General features: G+C 57.6%; 1 protein-coding gene and 1 long non-coding RNA gene across 4 annotated transcripts in view; both read right to left on the reverse strand.

Annotated features, from left to right (window-relative positions):
- The window catches only part of STK32C (serine/threonine kinase 32C), a 78297-nt gene extending 62599 nt beyond the window's left edge, over nucleotides 1–15698 (reverse strand). For all 3 annotated transcript variants that reach the window (XM_023241145.2, XM_023241146.2, XM_045040894.1), the window contains exon 1: nucleotides 15422–15698. In XM_023241145.2, coding sequence (XP_023096913.1) covers nucleotides 15422–15683 — 262 coding nt within the window. In that variant the 5' untranslated portion in view covers nucleotides 15684–15698. The remainder of the gene's footprint in view (nucleotides 1–15421) is intronic.
- A 2564-nt stretch (nucleotides 15699–18262) lies between these two features.
- Nucleotides 18263–21660, reverse strand: LOC123380963. Its single transcript, XR_006587454.1, has 3 exons — nucleotides 21608–21660; nucleotides 20973–21031; nucleotides 18263–19729 (listed from the first exon to the last, which is right to left on the reverse strand). It is a non-coding gene; the product is annotated as an uncharacterized LOC123380963 (long non-coding RNA).
- Between the last annotated feature and the right edge of the window lie 1451 nt (nucleotides 21661–23111).

Consider the following 23111-nt stretch of genomic DNA (forward strand, 5'->3'; position numbering starts at 1 on the left):
CACGAAAATTTCTCTTTGTTCATCATTTTTGGAACACTCATCGTCTGCCAATGTAAGAAGCATAATTTTCTTGATAATTGTATAGTTCTCCATGACAATTAGATTTGGCCGTGCCTACTGGAGAGATCCTGCCGAGCCTCTAAGACACCAGCCGGCCGCCCTGCGGGCCAGCAGATGCCTTCAACCCAGACCCCACGAGCACTCCCAGGGGCCCAGCCAGAAAGGAGAACAAGTCTGGGCCACGACTGCCCCGGCACAGTCCAGAACATTCCCTGAAGGTAGACCTGGCGTGTGTGACACCCATCGGGTCAGAAAGACTCCAGCTGGGGTTGGTCTGAGCACTTCCAGGTCAACTCGCACGTTCCCTCCTTCCACTCAGTCGACTTAAATGCAACAAGCAAGGCCCTGGGAGCCCCCCGTAAATACAGTGTGGTCCTGCCCTCGTGGCATCGCGGGCACTGGAGAAAGATGCACATTCCTGTGACAGGAGACTCCCGGAGAGGGTCTCTGTCTACTGTGCAGGCTTGCGTGCACACGCACACGCACGTGCACGCACAGACGTGCAGCACACGCAAGAACACCATCTCCCAACAGAAAGCTGCTTTTCTTGGGCCATCCGTGCTGCTGTCTGTGAGTCTGGCTTCCACGAGCCCCCGGGAAATCGAAAGCCCCGAGTCCTCGACCCAAGGCCGTGGCCATGTCCTGTGTGCTGTGCCCCGAGGGCCTGAGGCCCAGGCTGCTGGCGGGCTGACCCAGGGTCTGGGAGCTGAGGCACCACCAGCCAGAGGGTGCTGAACCACCAGCTCCCACCTCACTACTCTCGTGGAGGACGGCTCTCTTTGCTGTAGGGCTGCCGTCCACTCACCAAGGTGATGTCAACGGCAACCGCATTGGAAATGGAGACATTGCAACATTGTGTAATTAACAGAGCCTTTCGGGACGTTTCAATTAACTCAGTCTGCAGATGAGCAAACTCCTGTTCTCTGGAGCACTGAGATTTTTTAATTAAAAGGAATTTGAGATAATTTTGTCAAGGTTTCTTGGATTCCACTGGACACGCCCACAAGGGTCTGAAGGCAGGTGGCCCGCCTTGTTCCAGGTGACCACGGCCCCCTCGGCTTTCTTGGCCTGCAATGCCCTCCCTCCAAGACTGCACACGTGGGCCCAAAGATGCGCATCATCCCAGCAAGAGGGTGGGCTCAACTTTCCGAGGACTGAGGAGCCCTGTCGGCCCCAGAAGTGATAAGCCCACAGGTGAGCTGGGCTGCACAAACCTTAACTTCCCGGCCCCAAGACACAGCTCTGCCACCCTGCGCACTGCCCTGGGAACGCTCAGCCTGCGGGCTGGGGGTGTGGTCAGCACGGGCTCTGCGTCCACCTGTGCGCACAGGACAGCCTTTCCTAACCTCGTGTCCCAGCGAGACAGACATGGGCCCTGGCAGGCAGGCGGGGGGAGGGTCCCCCAACACTGGGCCTCTCTCAAGATCCAAGGCTCCCTCTGCAGGGGTCCAGGGGGCCCCGTCGAGACAAAGCATCTCCTGAGCCCCAGACCACTCCAGCTGCTTCCTAAAGACACAGGAGCCAGAACATTGGGCAGCAGCCCACGAAGGCTGCTATCGCGAAGTCCGGCAGCACCATGCACGGCACCCCCTCCACGGGCAGGAGGTGCCCACACGGAGTGGACAGCTAAGGCGAGCACAGCCCAGGACACTTGTCGGCCAAGCAGGGGCCGCTCCCACACACTCCCACACACACAGGCATAAATATATCCTTATACTCTCTCTCTCTCTCTCTCTCTCTCTTTCTCTCTCTCTCTCTCTCTCTCTCTCTCTCTCTCTCTCTCACACACACACACACACACACACACACACTGCCAGGTCCATGGGCAGGGACTCCCAGAGACACTTTGGAAGGAACACCAACTCCCCAGACCCTCAGCCACGCCTCAACTGCATTTCCCAGCCAGTGGTCACAGGAAACTCAAGGCTCGGTGCTCCCAATGGCTAGCACTGTGGTTCTCAGCAGGGAGCAGTTACCCCCTGGGGACACGTGGCAATGCCTGGATGTATGACTGACTGTCACAAATGTGTGGGGGGGGTTGCTGCTGGCACCAGTGGGCAGAGGCCAGGGATGCTGCTAACATCCTGTAGTGCAAGGAACCGCGCCCCTCCCTCTCCAAGAACGACCCGGCCCGGATGTCCATGCTGCAGAGCCTGCCTGGCTTAGAGGTGGCCCCTGCTCCACCCTGCACAGGGCAGCCCCTGCCGGCTTGGCCTGTGGAAGTCCAGGGGACCCTGTGGTCAGAGCTGTACCCAGCTGAGGCCCCAAAGCCGCCCTGCACACCAGTGACCGCCCCAGAAGGCACGGGGACCCTGTGCGGAGGGAGGCGGCTGTGGCCCCGGACACGAGGCACACACCTGCTCACCAGCCGGGTTCTCAGCTCCTGTCAGATGTGCGTTTCATAAGCAGCCCACACGCAGCCTCTCCAACCCAATTCAGGGAAAGGGCTTTTGGGACAGCGGCACCTGCATCGGCCCAAATTCATCCATCACGTTCAGCCCGAAGGCAAGTGCAGCCAGTCTCCTGTGTCTCCAACAGCCGGGACAGCCACTCCCACCCCTGTGCCCCATTCCCCGTCCCCTGCAGGCCCTGCCCTGACTTCTCCTAAAGCCCAGTGTCCTGAGCCTGTTTGTCCAAGTGACCAGGCAGCTTCACCTAACTTCTCTGACGGCCTGGAACAGAACAAACGCCCCCAGAGAAGACGGAACAGAGTCATCCAGAACCGAAGCCAGGGTCTGGCCGTCCAGAGGGCTCTGCTGCTGCCAGCTGGGGACAGGGGAGGGCAGGTGGCAGGGCCAGAGGGCCCGGACTGCCACGACAGGGCACTGAGTGGGCAGGAGCCATGCCGGACACACGGGCTGGTTACACCTGGCCCCAAGGAGGGCTCGGGCCTGGGGGCACCAGAACTTGGTTCTGAAGGGGCCGAATCTGAGAGTGTGAGACACATCAGTGGTAGTGTCGAGTCAGAGACTGGACAGAAAAGTCCGCAACGTGGGAGGCAGGTCCCGGCTGGAGATATAAATTTGGGAGTCGGCATATGGATGACATTTGAAGCCGTGAGGCGGCCGATGCGTGAGTGTAGTGACACACAGTGGGGAGAGAAGGACCGGCCGAGGGGCCGAGGAGAAGCCAGTGGCGGCACCCTGGGAACCACAGGGAGGGAGCGACTCTGGGCGGCTCTGCGGTGCTGGGTGCTGCCACGGGTGGAGGACGAGCAGGGCTGGGGCTGGACATCACTGGCAGCCACGTGGAGGGGACCTTCCCCCGGGCGCGGGGCCGCGGTTTCCCCGGGGGCAGAGAGGCAAGGACGAAGAGCCCCTGATGAGTTTTGCTGGAGACGGAGAGCAGCGCACATGCAACGCCTACAGGACGCCTGCACCACGAGGGCCCTGGGGACACAGAATCACGTGGCTCCACCCTGGCCACCCTCAGGAGCCGGTGACGCAACCCGTCAACATGCACGAAACCTGAGCTGAGCTCAACACAGGGCTCGGCTGAACCCGGGGGGGCCCAGGAGCTCGACCCGCCCGTCTCCGCTACAGCCGTAGACGGCTCTTCCCGCCCCCACAGAGCCTCTGAGACGTCCTGGGGCAGGGAGGGCAGAGATGCGCACATTCTGTCAGGCCTACACCTAGGAACACATCCTGGGTTGTAGGGTCATTGCCCCCCAGCCGAGGGCCAGTAGGAACCATCTGAGGCTGGACACTTCTGGCACGACGGGGGCCCCGGGCCGTCTCAGCCGGAGGGTATTTGCGAGAAGGGCCGGGGAGGTTTGGGCTCAGTGCGGCGGCACGGGGGCGTAGGGGCAGCGGCCTAGACACTGTCAGGGTGCTTGGACAGCTTTAGGGCTGGGCATCCTCATAGCTCGTCCACAGAAGGTGGGGGGTAAAGTGGGTGCAGAGCTGTGACTGGCAGAGCCGGGCAGGGGGAGTCTGGCCATTTGGGCTTGGACAACACTCATGACGTGCCACGGAGGGCTCTTGTCTCTGTCTTGGCCCATCACGGTCGGACGTGGGTGTTCTGTGATATCGTTTACGTGCCACACAAGAGCGCCAGGGCCCGGCCGCGTGCCAAGCCAGCTCCAGACGTGAGGGCTGGGCTCTCTCTGCCACGTCCCGCCGAGCAGCTTCTGAAGTGGTTGTGTGAATTCACACTCCCTCTGCCCGGGGCGTACAGAGCAGGTGCACACTGCAGATACTCAGCTCGCTGAAGGAGGTGACGGGCACACACCAGAGCCTGTGCTTCAGAGAGACGGTCCTTTCCCAGGAACAGTGAGCACCCCCGGCACCCAGACGTTGGATCCCGGCACTGTCCCCTCCCCGACAGAAAGACCCGGGCTCCCTGGAGAGCTGACTGACTCCAGCACCGGGCCAGGGGACAAACCTTGTGGGGCCAGAAAGGAAGCGCTCAAAAGGCTGCAGGAACAAGAGAAGGGCAACGGGGCGTGCCAGGGGCACGGGAGCCAGCCGAAGGCCGGGCCGGAGCTACAGCAACAGAAGTGACAATGAAGTCACACTGGATTATAACCCAAGTGCCCGACTAACACCCTTGCGTCCACACTAATATACGTGAATGACCCAAAACCACACAAATGGGGAGGAGAGACAAATCCGCGCAGAACGTAGATGCGTCCGCCTCCAGGATGGGGAGCCTGACACCCACCCCCTAAGCGTGGGTGGTGCGTGGGGACTGCCGACAGGACAGTCCCTGAAGGCAGACGCTCCTGAGTAGGAGGCCGCAGCCACGGGGACAAGGTCAGAGCCCCGCTGGGCTCCTCCCACAGACCCATAACCCAGTGGGACCCCGACATGCTACAAAACACCTGACCAGCTCTCCTCGAAACCACCGAGGTCATCAAAAACCAGGAAAGGCTGAGAAACTGTCGTGGTCCAAGAAATGTAAAGAAAGACACGTCACGTGGAACCACGGAACAGAAGAATATCAAGTACAGACGGGAAACCTGAATCAACTATGGGCCTCCGTTACTCAGTTGTGACTGTTAATTCCACGTGTCAACTCGATTGGCCACGGGCGCCCAGATCACGCACTCTCCCGGCGGGTCTGGGCGTGTTTCGGGTGATGCCAGCACTGCAGTCTGTGGATTCAGTAAAGCCGACCCCCACCCCAGCGAGTGTGGACATCGACCAATCCACCGAGGCCCTGATGGAGGAAGGGTGGACTCTCCCTTTGTTCCTGCCTCACCTTCCGGGACGGCTCGTGTCACGTTCTGCCCTCGGACTGGGAGCTGCCCACGGACGCAGACTCCGTTCCCGGGGTCGGCCGGCCCACGGCTGACTGGATCCTGCTTGGCCCGGGTAACTGTGCGAGCCCCCCGGTCGAAATAAATCCCCCAATACGCACACACGCACACACCACACTCCTGTTCTGCAAGTGCACCCCCCCCCCCCGACAGCCCTGGATACTATGGGGTCAGGTCACGGTGGGCTCACCGGGTGTGGCTGTCTGACCCTCCACCCCAACACAAGACACTGATGTTCGTGGAAACCCGTGGTGATGGCTCGTCGCACTGCCTTCAGACTGTGCTGCAAATCTACAATATTCTCTCTCTCTCTCTCTCTCTCTCTCTCTCTCTCTCTCTCTTTTTTTAAGTAGGCGTCATGACCCTGAGATCAAGACCTAAGCTGAGATCAGGAGTTGGACGCTCAACCCACTGAGCCACTCAGGGGCCCCTAAAATACTCCAAGTTTACAAGAAAAAAGTTTTGAAAAAGTAACACATGCTTCATATGGATCCAAGCGTGGATTGGAAGGCGATACGGAAAACTGCAGGTGGTTGTTATATTAGTGCTGAGGTTACATAAGACACTGAATTTCTTAATATTTTTTCTTGTCACTTTTTGTTATATAATAAGAAGCTATAAAGTTTAAAAAAAAAAAAAAAGGAGCGTCCTGGCAACAGCGTCTGGTGGCTACACGAGCAGCCACGTAATTTGTCACACAAACCAGGACACGTCTGAGAGTGACAGGGAGGCCGTTCATCACCACGCCCGACCAACCAACAGGAACCGGCGTCGTGCGGGGTACAGGGTCGTAGCTGCGTCCTCCCTAAATCCCCGCGCATCGTGGCCCCAGAGCAGAGCCGGGTCAGCGGGGAGGCTTTGTCAGAGGCACCGAGGCGTGCACATTGGTGTCCGGGGGCCCTTCTCAACCTCTCGACCCTGTGAGCCCGCACAGCCAGCCTACCCGTGGCTGACCACCCACTCTTGCCCGAAGCACCCTACAGGGGTGGGGGGAGGGCCGCCCCAGGTTTTCCAGCTGCTGCATGTGCCACGGGGCCGCCAGCCCAGGCGAGAACTGCTCGCGCACCTGTGGACGGGGACCCCCTCTCTTTGTGGCTTCCTTCCTGTTTCCCTGTCCCCCGCCCTCCCAGTCATGTGCTAATTTTGCAAAGCATCCTTTCTGCCGAGGAGCTAAAATACAATTTCAGAAACACACGACGACCTTGATTCTAGAAGAAAAGGAGAAAACAAAAGAATTGGGGACGAAGGAGAGACACGACCCAGGACAGCCCAGGTGGGTCCCCTGGACCCAGGGTCCCTGGGAGCTTCCCGGAAAAGTCCCCAGGGCCAGGTGGGTCACAGGCGCTGGCAGGTGCACAGCCCGCAGGCTGCCTGGGCTCCATTCTTCACACTCAGGAGGCGCTCGCTTCCCCTCTTTCTTACTGTTTGTTTCCGAGACGGACGGCACTTCCCCGGAGGCTGAGTTTCGAGGCAGAGAACCGAATTCCACGAGTGTCCCAGTGATTCCCGGGGCTCTGACACAGCGACTGGCTCTGCTGGGTGGTGCTGGGTCCTCTTGCCACACTGGCACCCTGCGTGGCCCCGGAGTCGAGGTGGCCGAGAGGGCGCTCACACAACACGGGGAAGGCAGGCCTCTTCCCGAGGTGGCCGCGGGCAGACACACTGAGGGGCTTCCGGCTCGTCCCTGCCGGCCACCCCCGTGTGCGTGCTCTCTCCTGAGCCCGAGCGGGACCTGCTCCAGCCACGCAATGCGGCAGAGGGACAGGCTGCCCGTCCACACCCACCGCGTGCCTCAGCCCCCATGCGCTGGGCTCCATCGGCCTCGGCGCTCTCGGGAGGAAGTCCCACTCCCCCGCTGCAGACACCTGCGGACACAGAGGAGCTCCGAGACCACGGACGATAGGCCCACGCAGCCGCTGGTGATCCCTTCAAAGGGTGGGACCCGATTCCCTCCCCTTGAGTGTGGGCTAGACACGGTGACCCACTTCCGGCAAGTGGCCTAAGGCGCCAGGGACAGCATGTGACTTCGGAGTGTGGCTTCCTCCTCTCTCCCGGCTCGCAGAGAGGCTGGCCGCCGTGGCGTGAGGCCACGCGAGCAGCCCCACGGAGAGGCCCACACGGTGAGGGGCTGGCGCGGGAGCAGGGCCCCCGCCCGTCAAAGCTGCAGACTGTGTGGGTGCGGCCACGGCTCACGGCTCCCGGGGGGCCCGGAGCCAGACGCACCCGGGAGAGCCGCTCCCGACCCCCCAACTCACAGAAATGGAGGTGACGGCACGTCTTAAGGCCTGAGGTTTCGAGGTGGTTTGCTACGACACAGAGAACAGGAACAGATAACACACAGCAGGCGACAGCGTGAGCCGCGACCCCCGGGGACGTGACGTTCGGCCTCCAGGCCTCTGAGCCGTTCCAGCTGGAAATGAGGCACCGTGTACATGAGCAAGGGAGCCACCGCGGATGTCCTGGGGGACCCGTCCCCACCGGACCCTGGCCAGTCCAAGAAATAATAAGAACAGATGTTGTTAAGTCACTGAGCTTTGGGGCCCTTCGTCGCCGCAGATGAGTAACTGACGACGGGCCCCGCGCCCACAAACAGCGTCCAGTCTGAGAGACTCGGTGCTGAGACCCTGCCCCGCCCCCAGGGCTCCGGGTCGCACGTGGCCAGCCAGGTCCCAGGAGAGGCCCGGGTCCTGGGGGAGGCAGCCGACGGCACAGCAGACTCCTCCTCGCCCCGACGCTGCCACAGGCACGAAAGAACAAAGGCCACGCTTGCAAAGGCCCGAGTGTCTGTGCCAGGCCTGACACGCTCCCAAGGAAATCGCGAAGTCGTCTATTTCTTGCTTTTGTGACCAGTTCCACCTCACGCATACAAAGTATGAGGAGTCATGATGTGAATTCTGAGAGCAGAGACCTTTCTAAAGTCAACTTCTGAAATCGCTGTGAGAAATTGAATGTGCTCAGCTCTATTTTTAATAAATTGGGGGCGACACTGACTCCCACCCACATCAGCTCCTCGGTTTCGGAGCCTAGATAACAGCCAGCCAGGATTTCGCAGGATCGACGCGGGCCTGTGCCGGAGCCTCCGTGGGCTCCCAGGCACACGCGGGACGTGGCGGGGGGAGGAGGGGCCTTCCCACAGCTGAGTGGAGCCAGGCAGGGAGAGCCCCCAGCGGTCAGCTGCCTTGGTTTTTAAAGTAATAGATTTTAGGTCAATGACGAAAAACATTTTTTGATGAAGCAGGCATCCCAGATTTTAAAAATAACAATAATGGTATTAATTACAGCTTCTCCCAAGTTGTCTCAAATTCTGATCACGGAAATCACTCCGTGTTTGGATTCAGCCAGTGTTTGGGGAAGTGAAAAGCAGCCCAGCACGTCCCGCGGGGGCCCGGCCGGCTCGCACCCCGAGAGGAGCTCGGCGTCCACCCGCCTTGGGGAGAAGGAGCAGAACGGAGGAGGCCTGCGCGCTGGACGGCGAGGACTGACCGTTTGTGGGAACGCCAGCCAGCAGGAGGAGCGCTTACCGAAGCCGTTTGTGTCCGTGGTCACACACAGGTTGCGGAGCGAGGCAGGTGTGAGGAAACACACGGTCGACCTATTCGAAGTAAGGAAGAACGACGTGCACAGGAAGGACAGGGACCCCAGCCCCAGGGCCAGGCCCTTCACTAAGGTCAATGCCACATTTGACTGAGCTTCCTGTGGATGGGGAGCCGGGCACAGGCCCTTAAAATAAGAACCAACCGGCCCCAAAGAGGACCAGAGGGGCTGTCCCGGCCCCCCCAGGAGGGCAGACGGCTCCCGTCAGCCCCCCAGCAAGGCCCTCGGGTGTGGGGCTGGACCGCCATGCTCCCAGCACACACCGGAGGGGAGCCAAGCGACCTCTGGGACACGCGAGCCCTCGGCACCCGCCAAGCAGCCGGCTCTGGGACCAAGGACGCCCACACAGGATCGGGGAGCACCTAGGCGTCCCTTAGCAACCCCCACTGGTACACTTGTCCGGCACGCCTGGGGAGAGATCAGAAGGAAGACGCCAAGTCCCCACTTACGAAAAAGGAAGACGGTGGAAATGTGCTGTGGTTACGTGTGCCCCAGGCCGTACCTGAGACAGATCACGAAGAAATAAAGACACAACTGAAGGAGACACGGGGCCATCTCATAACCAGCAGCTTCCCGGTAAGAGCCAGCTTGTGTCCAGGGCCGGTGTGGGCTCCCGTCCAATGCCCGTCACCCAGTGCGCCGAGCCCCAGGGGACTCTGCCCTCAGCATCTGGGCCTGCTAAGCCCTCCGCGCCCAAGGTGCGTCCCAGGGTGGGCGGCAATGGCACTGCCTGGGAGCCAGTTGGCAATGCAGACCCTTGGGCCCCACCCCAGACCTGCTGAGTCGGAATCTGCCTCTTCACAAGGCCCCCCGGGGGGGTTGGGGCCCAGGACGGCTGGGCCACCCTGACCCTGTTCAGAATGAGTGCCCCTCCACGGCTTTGCCACCCTCAGACCCTCATCCTCAGACAGAAGCCCTGAACAAAAATTACCCCCGTGCATTCGTACATTACTTCTCAACTGGAAAGCTGGGTGGTTAAATTTTTAAAAGAAAATCGGCTTATTTATAGCACTTTAAAACACACAACCAGATGGACAGGCGTGCAGAGATGACGTGACGGTAGGTCCCAAGTCCATTCTGAGACCAGCCTTGTCAGCCACGGGAGAGAAACACGTCAAGCTCCAGGGCTGCCTAAACGCCCTCCAGGACACCCAGTGCTGCCCTCCAGAACCCCAGAAACCCAGGAACGAACACGCAAGGGGGCTTTCCAAAGGGGCCACGTGCCCTCCTACCCAACCTGAACCAAATGCCCACCCCACACCAAGGGCCTCTGCATTGCCTCTAACAGCTGGTCAAGGACCCCAGGGTCCCAGGGTCTGCACCCACAGGGCTTCTGGCCACCAAGGTCCCTGCCACGTGGGGAGGGTGTGTGAACCGCCATTAGCCCAAGTCTGGGTCCCACAGGGAGCCACCGCCCAGCCCCCCCACCCCTTCTTCCTGGTCAGGAGGGAAGGAAAAAGGTACTTCCTGAAACTCAAGTCTATGCCCCCTGCAAACAGACTCTTAATAAGGACGGGCCGGACTGACCCCCACAAGGGTGGCCCCGTGAGCACTAGCAGGCCGCCACCCGTGTGCCCCACCCGCTGCTCTTGGCCCTGCAACACAAAGGAAAAGTGGGGCACACGCACCGTAGAGTAGTGGACAACCCTTCTTTGCTGCTCGTGTGACTGGCCACCCAGAAAGCCCAAGCGCAGAAATCAAAACCCTGGGAACCGGCAAGGGTCTCAGCAGAGTGGCCATTTCCAGGATGAATAGTTTCAAAAGTAAAGTTTCGGGGTGCCTGGGGGGCTCAGTCGGTTGAGCGTCTGACTTCGGCTCAGGTCATGATCTCGCAGTCTGTGTGTTCGAGCCCCCCCGTCGGGCTCTGTGCTGACAGCTCGGAGCCCAGAGCCCGCTTCGGATTGTGGGTCTCCCTCTCTCTCTGCTCCTCCCCACTTGTGCTCTGTCTCTCTCTCACACCCAAAAAATAAACATTAAAAAAATTTTTTTAAACAATGAAATAAAAAGTAGAGTTTTCCTTCATTCCAGCACTAACCAGTGCAGAAAGATCCTGTTCACAGTTCACCGAAGCCCAGCAGTGAACACACAATAAAGGGCATTTAAACTTAGAAGCACCCTAAGTGAGCCCACAGGAGGAAGACCTTCTCGCTGCCATCAGATGTTGTTCCAAATGGATTGGAAGTTTCCATATGAAGTATTGGAAGGCAGCGCAGGTGCAGGTTTAGAAACTGGGAACGGACGACAGTAACACGACACCAAGGCCAGGACCTGCCAGGAAGGAAGCTATTGATGAATCCGACCACACAAAAATTAAACACATCCGTACCAAGAAACCCCCAGCAACACTGCAAGATAGGTGGCAAATGTGCATAGGGGCTGTTTGCGGGTGAGGCTGTGTGCACGCGGAACAGTGAAAAGAAACAGGACAGCAAAGGTCCCAGTGGGAGGCACGCGATTCACAAGAGACAGCCGCCCCAGAGATAGAAAGCAAAGAGATTAATTACCAGTGCCATTGGCAGAGAAACTCCAAGCATTAATACAATCTTTACCTTGCGGACCGTCAAAAGTGTAAAACATCTCCACCAGCTCAAGTTGGTGAGGACTCAGGGAAAGAGGGCTTTGGAGCACACGGCGAGAACAAACCACCATGGCCTTCCGTCCCGGCTGCTCCGTGGAAGTCTCTGCCCTCTCGCCCCTCCCCTGGGTCCCTCCTGCCATTCAGTTTACTTCTTCACATTTCCTGTCCGCTGTCGGTCTCCCCACTGTCCCCCCCCCCCCCGTCTGGTTACCCTACACGCAGCAGCCATACCCATTTGGTCACCAGCGTGTAAGGCGCAGCCCCGACGGCAGCTGGCTCACAGAGGGCCATTTGAATCGAGGCCAGCCGGGCAGACGTACCAAGATGCCTTGGGTGGACACTCTTGCGTGTGTCATTCCCAAGTGCATGAAGCTGAATGCACAGAGATGCTTGTGCTGAGCTGTTTATGATATTCACAGACAGGGAAACACCCCAATGTCCCACGATAGGAAATGAAGTAAATAGGTAATGTGGTATCTACACAGAGGAATTGTCTACACAGAGGAGAGCCGAAAGGCAGAGACTCTGGGACCCGACGACCCATCAAAACCATCAGCAGGGCCTAAAGACGTAGCTGTGCTGAGCTCTGCCCCCACCCCCACCCATCCCGACAAACTCAACTTGAATCTCTGGGGGGTGGGGCCCAGCCAGCCTGGTGTTTAAGGGCACCACGGAGTCTAGCTCGTGGCCACTTTTGAGGACCACGGTGGCAAATCTAGCCAACAAATGATGCTGTAGATCTATCAGGTATCTGCCACATATCGCTGAGTAAAAAAAGCAGGTCACGACAGATCCGCGAACGGAACACGCTCCCATTTGCGTATCAGAGGGGAAAAGTGTGCTCCCACACGGCTGCACGCGTGAGAATGCCCCTAGGGCCAGGCTGCAGAAGACGTCCACCGGCGCGTTAGCCCCGGCGGGCTCTTGGGGCCAAGGATACACGTCTGAGTCTTCCCGTTGAGGACAATTTCAGGAAAATCAGGAAAGCATACACATTTATTTATTTTAATGCTTCTTTAATTAGAAAAAAAAAAAACCAAAGGCTTTTTTTTTTTTTGAAGACAGGTGGCTTGAGAACGTGCTGGCCCCCTGTCCTGGCAGGCTGTCCACCCACCCAACAGACACGGGCGAGGCATTCCACGGTCTTCAAGGCTCCCTCATTCCCGGTTTTCTTGGGGGAAGCAAACCTTTGCAGTGACTAGGTACTTACTCCCCGCTACTAAGCTAACGCCACACTGGGCTTGAGAAGGCCAGGTGCCCCCCGGTTATGGAGCTGCTCAGCAGGAAGGAGCTGGAGCCCCAGCCCCCACCCCATGGCCTCCAGCTCAGCAACCGCATTCCCCTCGGGACGCCAAGACAGTGAGAGATGAGGGGGCTGCGGGACGGCCGCGACTCTGGGGCAGAGAGCAGAAGAAAGGCGGGTCCCCAGCAGGGTTCAGCTCCGGAAATCCAGGGCTCCCAGAAGTGGGCGAGGGATCTGAGGCGTGGGGGCAGGGGCGCAGGGAAAGGGGCCCCGGTCTGAGGTGAGAGGCGCACAGAGTTTGAACACGCGGCCGGCACCCGCCAAGTGAGCACAGGGTTCTCGACACCGCAGGACCCACAGGGACGAGGACACTTAAGACTTTCTATATCGCAAGCAAGCTTTTTAGCTGGGATTTACCTGGCACTCTGTTAAACTGCCCTCTTTTATTCTTTTTTTTCTTTTTTCCGTTTCTCTGCACACCAAACTTGATACATTAATCGGGAGTTTTAATCCAAAAAATTCATCAGAAGGGCTTCCGTTGCCATAGCAACCGTCCAGTCCCAGCAAATGCAGGTCTCCAGCACAACTCGGCCGCCTCTTCCAGCCGGCTCTGCAGCGGGGCCGGGAAAGTCACGGAACTGCTGTCTGGAGGGGCCGGGAGAGAGCTGGGGTTCAGGGGCCACGGCTTGCGTCCCGACTCTCCTTCCTCCTTTCCAAACCCCACTCCTTCCATCTAAATAACGCCACGGACCTCACGCCAAGAGCTGCACAACATTCTCTCAGCAAACGTGTGCTGTGACTCTTGAGCCATATGTGTCCTGACAGTGACATGCAGACGTACGACAAAGTGGCTGCCGGCCTGGACAACGTTGCCGGCTGCCCAGCCCAGGCCCAGGCTTCGCCGCCCAGTCTCACCCAACAAAGTCCGGATAAGGCCCGATGGTGTGTTCAGTCTGGGGATGTGGCCACCGTGCCAAGTGATGAGCAACTGACTGACGGTCACACGTCCGAAACAGCAAGCACCTGTAGCCCGAGTGGGCGCCCACTCCCACACACGTCCCCAAGAGCTGGCCCACGGCCGCTCTACTCCAGGCAGGTGAGGAGGGGTGCAGGATGTGCTCAAGAAGTCTCAAGTCAGACTGTGCGCATCATAAACAGACTCTGTGCTCTTTTTGCCTTTTCAATGATCCTTGAAGTCTGAGACACTGCACACCGTGAGCAAACAGAAAAATCCCACCTTGAAAAGCTGGAGGCAGCCCCTGTGCTACATCAATTCCTCTACGTTCACATTCTCTGCCTTGGAGAGCACGGGGCTAAGGTACGAAGAGAGCGGCCGGCCCTTGGCTGACACCAGCACGTGCTGAACTCAGCCGTCTTCCTCATCCCGCAGCCAGAGAAGCCACATGTAGGTAGACCTGCTTCCTCACTCGTTCCCAGTTCACTCTGGGCGTTCTCTACTTTGAATATTTATGTCAAAAGCAAAAATGTATAACATACGAAACACTCACAGCAGTGAGCTCTGCGGCTCTCAAGTTCAGAACACACTGTACCGATGGGGTGGGTCCGGAATGCACCCATGCCTGGCCCCTGCTGAGCTGCGGAGCCGGCACCCCCCCCCCCAACCAACCCCCCGGGGCACCTACAGCAGTCTCTCCACTGCTCTCTGACGATTGCCTGCACATCCACCACCATTGGCCTCAGGTCGTATTATTGTAATTTCCTATAACGCTTAAATTATTTATCAGAATAAATAGCTCGGGCTCTTGTGCTGAGCTGTGCTCTAAAATGATAAAAGACCCATCATACCTCTGCAGGCTGCCTACAAATGAAAAATGCATATTTCAACTATTTTAAGAAAATGTCAGAAAACATCAAGTGTGTCATCATTGTACCATTTAAATTATCTGCACGACATCTGTAAAAAGGGCTGTATGCTTGCATGTGAATTTATCACAGTGCCCCAAAGGCAGACCTTCCCTGCAGGTGCTAAGTCAACGGCGGCCCATCACTCCTTTCCACTGGCGCCGCCTCCGCATGGCCACTCAAGAGATACGTCCCCTGGGTCAGCAGCTGTACCTGCAAGGGGACCTGAGAGGAAACTCTCAAAGGCAGTTCCCAAAGGGCAGGTCTTTGCCCAAAGGCAAAGCCGTCTCCCCCACTGCACACCCGCGTGCAAAGACCGGGCACGGGGCGGCCACGCCACGCCGTCACCTGGCAGAGCTCCCAGGGCCAGGGACCCCGCGCCACCTGTGGGGCTGGCCTCTCTCCCTTCGCAAACGCGGCACAGTACAGGTGCAGAGCAGACCAAGCCTGCACAGCGCCCCTGAAAGGAAACTGGAAACATCCACACAGCCGTCGCCACAGTACGTGGCTAACCCCGGGGCCACTCCGACCACGGACCCTCTCCCCAAAGGGCGGGCCCAAGCCTGTTCCGCCCGCCGCGCCGCCACTGGACACGGAGGACGCAGGCGGGAGCCCTGGATGCGCGTGGGCGCCGCAGGCACCACGAGCGAGTTTCCTCGGAAACCGAGCCGACCCGGGACGCCGTCCCACCCGGGCGGCCTCGGTGTCTGAGCGCGAGGAAAAGCTCCCGCCGCGGCCGCCCCGCGAGAGCGCGCACGGTGTCCGTGCGGCGCGGGTCCCCACGCTGCCCCCGGGAGCGGCCCGGGGGGCCCCCCGCGCTCACCGTCCTCCTTGTCGTCAAACACCGGCCTCCGCGCCGTGGCCGCCGACAGGGACGAGCCCATCCTCTTCTTCCACTTGCTCCACGGAAACAGGGGGCGCGGCTGCGCGCGGGCATCGCTCGCGTCCCGGGCCCGGGGCTGGCCTGCGGCGGGCGGCGGCGGGACCGGGGGCGCGTCGGGGCCCGGGGGGCGCGCGCGGCCGGGGGGCGGCGAGCCGGGGGGCGCCGCGGCGCTGCTGCCTCTGCGCTCCGCGCCGCTCCTCATGGCCGGGCCTGGGTGCGCGCCGCGGCCGCAGCCGGGGACATGGCCCGCCCGCCGGGCGGGGAGCAGGGGCGGCGGCCGGAGCGGCTAGCGGCGCTCTCCGTGCGCCCCGGCCTCGGCGCTGGCTGCCGGCGCGCGCGGGGGTGGGACCGGGGCGGGGCCGGCGGCGGGGGGCGGGGCATGGGGGGCGGAGACCCGGCGGGCGGCGCTGGCGGTGGCGCGCCCCGCAGAGGGCCCGCCGCCCACCTCGAGCGGGGCCTGGTCTGCGCGGACCCTGCGGCGGCGGCACCGACTAGGAGGCGGGGACAAGGGCGAGGGAGGGAAGGCCACGATCCCCTCCGGGTCTCCCGAGAGGACGGGAACGGCCCCGCTCGGCAAGGCGGCGGGGACTCGGGGCTCCCCTTGGGTGTCCCCACCCCCGCCGCCTTCGCGAACAAAGCCGGCCACCCGATGTGGGGCGGCCTTCAACTTCATCGTGAGGCTCTGCGCTTCGCCAGGCCGCGCGCGGGGCCGGGGAAGGGCGGCGAGGGCCGAGGCTGGGTGGGGGTCAGAGCGTGCAGGGGAGGGAGAGGGCGGGGCGGGCCGCGGGGCCTGGTACTTCAGCCCCTCCGCCAGCGGTCTGAGGGGAGGGAGCCTGGCTGCCAGCGCGCGCACTCACGGACTCGTGCACCCGCGCTCTCGGGGTCTCCTCGGCAGGGTGTCCGTCCTCCTCTCGGTGAGGCCTGCCGGACGCCCATCCGGAGCTGGAGCCCCTGGCGCAGGTGCACTCCGCGAGCCCTCCCAGGAACCGTGTGCCCGAGTTGCCCAGAGTCCCCTGGCCCTGCCCGGGTCCGACGAGGGCCTTGGCGCTGACCGCGGGGTTCTCCACGGCCTTCGCGGCGTATTTGGGGAGCGCCACGCACAGCTTAACCTCGGTGAGTCTCCACCCCTGCTCGCAAGGCCACGTGAGACCGCGGGAGTCCAGCGCTGGGCACAGCGGACGCCCTAGGAGACGGTTCTGAGGAGTGCCAAGCCTCCTGCACCTTAGACTTTGTCACTGAAGAATCATTTCTGTGATGGGTTGGCTTTTGGAGGCCTTAAGTTCTGCCTGGTAGCCAGGCCCAAAGCCCGGTCATTGCTTCCTTCCCCGAGAGGTTGTGGAGGGGCCTTCTGCTTCCCCACAATGCGATGGACCCCCCCCCCCCTCGCTCCCTGCTTGCAGGTCCTGCAAGGCCCTGCGGATCTCCCCGCCGCTGCTCCTCCGTCCACGCACATCCTTCGGCCACCCTGGGCTCTGCCCTGTCTCTACCCCCCAACCCCAGGTTGTGGTACTCAGTCTATCCCTCACCACTCCGGTCTCTTTCCATGGTTGGCTACACTTGTACCCCACCTTTGAAATTCAGCGTGGCTCCTTGACCTGCTTGACCAATGAAGTGAGAACTGTGGTGAGCTGTATAACACAGGTGTGGGGCTGGCCATACATATCCCCTTGGCTAAGAGGAAGCCCCCATCACTGGGGACACTTGCAGAGCAGCCCTAGGCTTGTAGGACAGGTAGGTGTTGGGCCATTGAGATGGGGGAGGGGCGCATTTTTTGCTCCAGCAGAAGCCAGGTTAGTCCCACTGATTTTGTGAACTGGTCTCTCACTTCTCCAAATGAGCTGTGCTTCCCTAGGGGGATGCCCCTGACATTGAGCCAGTAATTGTCACGTAACCAGAGTCCAGCACAGTCTCCAGTTTTCAGGTGTGCTTCATCTTATGTCACCGATATGAGATTAACACTTGTGGGCTGCCCGCCTCTTCGTAAACAGTCCTTTTATGGAACTCTGAGCTGCTCTGCTGGGAAGCAGATACCAGCACTGGCCCCAGGAAACAGGAAACAAGTTCAAAGGGGATTCTGATCCTGGGGCGCTCACCGTTCACCGAGCTCACCGCTCACCGACGTGGAGGGTCCCGGCAGGAGATGGGAAGCAGACCATCCCTGGCTGTGGGCCACCAGCACTGACTCTGCTGGGACCAAACAGAGTCCCAAACACGGTGGCAGGCAGGAGTTTGGGGGATCAAGTGCTGGGATGGTTGGCTGCCTGGCTTCTGATGACCACAGAGAGAATCATCAGAGAGGGGAATGCACAGCGGAGGGGCCGGAGCCCCATGGTGCATTGGAGGGAGCCCTTCACCCGCTGGGATGGTACCAGGTCTGAATACAGGCTCGTGCATCAGTTCCCAGGGCCGCTGCAAGAAAGCACCGCAAAGTGGTGGCTGCAAACCACAGAAGTGGATTCTCCCACAGCCCTGGAGCGGAGCCTGTTCCTTCTGGAGGTACTGAGAGGGAATCCGCCCCTTCCTGGGCTTCTGGTGGGCTCTCGGCAATCCTACGTGACCCTTGACTCGCAGGGGCGTCACTGCACTCTCTGCGTCCATTGTGACCTCATGTTTCACCTGCGTGTCCTCACCTCTTCTTTCCTTATGAGGCTTCAGGGCCCAGCTTTTTTTTTTTTTTTTTTTAATTTTTTTTTTCCAACGTTTATTTATTTTTGGGACAGAGAGAGACAGAGCATGAACAGGGGAGGGGCAGAGAGAGAGGGAGACACAGAATCGGAAACAGGCTCCAGGCTCTGAGCCATCAGCCCAGAGCCCGATGCGGGGCTCGAACCCACGGACCGCGAGATCGTGACCTGGCTGAAGTCGGAGGCTTAACCGACTGCGCCACCCAGGCGCCCCTTCAGGGCCCAGCTTAACGCAGGCTGACACCCATCTCGAGATCCTTAATTACACCTGCAAAGAGTGTCTTTCCAAAGACGGTCCCATTCATAGGTTCTGGGTGGACATATCTTTTGGGGGGCCACCATTAAACCTACCACAGTCCACTGTTGGGTCCTCCAACATCTGTGTCCATCCTGTGTGCAGAATACCCCGCTCAGCACTGCGGCGTGAGCTCCAGGCCTAAAATGCCACCTAAGCATGATCAGCTCACGAGTCCCAAGGGTCACCATGTCTCTCAGGTGCTAGTGACACTCTGGGTGTGGCGCATCCCAAGGCAGAATTCCTCTTCATCTGTGCAGCTGGAAAACAAGACACCTGTTTCCCAAGTACATGGGCAGGTCGAGCACAGGACAGACCTTTCCATTCCAAAAAGAGAACGTGGAAGAGACAAAGGGGTCACCACTCCCAAGTAAACTCAAAATGCAGCAGAGAAAATTCCGTTAAGTTTCAAGACCCGAGAAGAATCCTCTGCGACTGGAAGCCCCGTCCTCAGAGCTGTGTTCTTCCTTTATCCTGAGGGGTTGCACATACCTGCAGCTCACCAGCCCTGTCAGCCCCTTTCCTGCTTATAGAACTTTCTAGAAAGTCTGATAGCACTCTTTCACTCCGCCCTGAATCTGTTGCTCTCAGTGCCGACGAGCGGTGCATCTGCCGACACAGCATTCGCAGACACACACGGGGCTCCCTTAAATGGGGGGGGGCAGTGAGCCCACCTTTCCCGCTGGGCTCTGCTGCGACGGCTGAGTGACTTAAGAGTCGCACACCAGCCTCTCCGGCAAGCGGCTGTGCAGCCACACCCTTGGCCCTCTGTTTCCAACATGCTTTTCCAATAGGCAATTTCCTAATTTTAGTGTTCTTTGCAATCCAGATAGGCCCAAATCATTAAGCGCTGGTTCACTTTTGCTTAAGAGACTTTCCTCAATTTCTCTCTTTTCTCTCACGTTCTACTATGAGCAGCAAGAGGAAAGCAGCCCACGCCTTTAACACTTTGCTTATAAATCTGCTCAGCCAGTATCCAAGTTCATCACCTGCAAGGCATTCTGCCTGACATCAGAATGCAGTCCAGCCCAGTTTTCTGCCACTGCACAACCGGGCTCGTTGTTCCCCTGGTTTCCAGTAGCACGTTCCTTGTTTCCATCGGAGACCCCACCACCTTTAATGCTCACCTTGCCACCAACAAACATCCTGCTCATGGTGGTGTGTGTCCTGTCCGAGGGCAGCATTCCCTTCGTCCTCAGTCCTCACCAGCCCACCCCGACGGGCCATATTTCTACCAACTGTCTCTTCAGGGCATTTCGACTGGGTCTCCTGGAATTAATGTCAGTTCAGAGCTGGTGTTCAGTAGTCCCCAAATGTCTGATTATGTCCTTCCCCCCCACCCCCACCCCCAGTGCTCAGTTACCCTGGTAGAAGGCCATCAGTCCCTTTGGGGAAGGCCGGGAGAAAGATAAGCAGTATACATTTTTGGTAGTGTCCCAGAGTCCTTCTTCGAGGGGGCCCTTCCATTCAAGGGGCCCTGGGTCTGTTAACCAGCTCTGGTCTGGAAAGTGTTGAGGGGCCATGGCTCCCTGTTTTTATGATTCAGGTTAGACTTTTGTTCACTTGACCTAGAACTTCTCTGCTAACACAGGCTTCCTGTCTACTCTACTTCCGGGAACATCGCGACTGACCAGCCAACACCACAGGTCTGCTCGAGTCAGAATTGGCCTCTGCTGTGCATCACGGCCACCATGGCCACCTTGCTCGTGGTGGTTTGAGTGCCTCCTGTCATCATCCACTGGGGAAGAGTTTAGTTCATTTTGGGGTGTATGTCCTATTGGGTGGAATTATGATCTCATTATGTGTTTGTTTGGAGACCAAGTGTCGTTTAAAGAGGTGTGTATGATGTCAGGTCGGCAAGGGGTGGGCTTGTGATGGTTAATTTTCTGGGTCACCCTGCCTGGGCTTGGGAAGCCCAGAGAGCTCGCAAAACATTATTTCTTGGCGAGTCTGTGAGGGCGTCTCTGGAAGAGACTGATATTTGAGTTGGTCGACCGAACAAAGCAGACTATCCTCCCCGCCATGGGTGGGCAGCATCTAACCTGCCGGGGGCCTGGGTTCTCTCTTCTGGAGCTCGGCTGTCCTCTGGACACTGGATGGAGCTCCTGGCTCTCAGGCCTTCCGACTCTAGGACTGAAACCAGCTACCCACTCCACCCCTCGTAGCCCCTTCCCTGGTTTGTGGGCCTTTGGCCTTTAGACTGGGAAGTAACACTCCAACTCCCGTTCTCCGGCTTGCAGATAGCAGATCCCAGGGTCCCTCGACCTCTGTAACCAGAGGACCCGGCTTCGGTAACGAACCCCCGCATATATACCTCTACATATCCTATTGATTCCGTTTCTCTGGGAAACCCTGACTCGTGCAACAACCCAAGAAGAAAACAATCCCCAATGGTGGTAGATTTAAATCCTCCTCTCTCTCTCCAATTGATAGAGCAAGTACACACACAAGTCTGAGGAACACCGTCACCCAACTTGCCCTAACCAACCTCTAGAGAACATTGTAAACTCACTGGCATATTACACATCATTTTCAAGCGTGCAAGGGACGTTCATGGAGATAAGTCATATCCTGGGACCAAAAAAGAAAAATGTTTCAGTAAATTTCAAAGGTTTAAAATCATACAGAATATGTTGCCTGAACACAATACATTAAAAAAGACACCAATGATAACAGATGTCCTAAAAGGCTGCACACATTTGGAAATTATATGACAAACTTCCAAGTAATCCATGGACCACATAATAAATCACAAAGGGGATTAGAAAATATTTAAAACTGAATGAGTATGAAAACCAACATAACAAAACGTGTGGGATACAGCTATTTTTAAATGCTTATATGAAAAAAGTAAGTTTAAAATCAATGATCTAAGTTCTATCTTAAGAAGCTAAAAAAGGAAGAGTAATTTAAATTCAGTGTGAGTAGAAGGAAAAGACATGAGAGCAGAAATCTACGAAACAGAACATGACAAATGATAGAAAAAGTCAATAAAGCAAATCATTGGTACTTTGAAAACAACCAGTAAAACTGATAAAACCCTACTATTATAGAATAAAAATAGAGCAAAAAATTGCCACATCAGAATGGAAAAGGGGGTTATCGCTACAGGGCCTAAGGAGATCAAAAGAATAGTTAGGGGGGTACCTGGGTGGCTCAGTCGGTTAAACGTCTGACTTCAGCTCAGGTCACGATCTCACGGTTCATGCGTTCGAGCCCCGCGTCAGGCTCTGTGCTGACAGCTCAGAGCCCGGAGCCTGCTTCGGATTCTGTGTCTCCCTCTCTCTCTCTGCCTCTCACCTGCTCACACTCTATCTCTCTGTCTCTCAAAAATGAATAAACATTAAAAATAATGTTAAAATAAATAAGGGAATATCGCAGAAATTTTGTGCCATAAATTCCCAACTCAAATAAAATGGGAGAAGCCTTTTTAAAAATGCAGTTTATTGAGACTGATAGAATAGAGAATATGAATAGGTCATGTGTGTGCACAAAATTGACTCTATATCTAAAAACATGCCCCCAAAGAAAAGTGTATTTGCTGAGACAACTGGATATCCGTATGAGAACAAGCTGAGACCCTTACGCAGATACTAACTCAGAACGGATCGGAGGCCTCCGTGTGAGAGCTGACACCACAAGGTTCTACAAGAAAACATGGCGGACCTACATGACTCCGTTGGCCGAAGAGCTATCAGATGTGACACCAAAAGCTCAAGCTGTCAAAAAGCCCGTGTCTGTCTTCACTGAACTTAAAAACTCACGTGCTTCAGAGACACCATAAAGAAAACGAAAGGGGGAGGCACAGACTGGGAGGCAGTGATGCTAAGCTTATACTTCTGGCAAAGGACTTGTGCAGAGAATATATAATGACTCACAACTCAGTTATAAGAAAACAAGCAACCCAGTTAAAAGGTGGGCAAAAGGCTTGAACAGACATTTGACCGATTCATACAAATGGCTAATGCACACGGAGAAACGTACTCCACACCGTTAATCATCAGGCAGATGAAAATTCCAACCACGCTGAGATAGTACTTCATGCTCATTAGAAGGGCTATAATAAAAACCACACTCACTACTGCAGGGGAGGAAAAAACTTTCCCTGTATCTTCTCAGACCCAGTTTCTGGGGTGTGTGAATTAAAACGACGACAGAGTAATAGGAGGAAACGTTTGTTTTCTGTGCACAAGGGAGGCGTCAGAGAAAAGACAAGAAAAGCTCAAAAAAGCTACTTGGCCTGGGGATTCATACGCCATTTTAACAAAGGGCGGTAAGTTGTAGAGAAGTGACAAGAAAAAGTGCTTTGGGCTTCTAGGGATGGTAAGTTGGGGGAAGAAAAACATATGGGGGAAAGTACTGGAAGATAAGGTAATTTAGGAAGGTTTGTTATACAGACTGGAGTCAGCACCATCTCCAGAGCTGAGAGCGGTCTCCCCTCCCGGCGCGGGAGAGCGTCTTCGCGGAGGGACATCTGCTCCCTGATTTGGTGGTGGGGACACACTGTTTCTCAGCACCATTCACCTAAGGTGATCCCATGTCAGGGTGGCATATTCTGTGGTGGCCAAATACCTTGTGTTTTCAAGGACGTAGCAGAACTGGAACCCCCAAATTCTGCAGATAGAAAGGTACAGTGATATGGCCACCTGGA

Source organism: Felis catus, chromosome D2, assembly GCF_018350175.1.
Source record: "Felis catus isolate Fca126 chromosome D2, F.catus_Fca126_mat1.0, whole genome shotgun sequence".
Taxonomy (NCBI): domain Eukaryota; kingdom Metazoa; phylum Chordata; class Mammalia; order Carnivora; family Felidae; genus Felis; species Felis catus.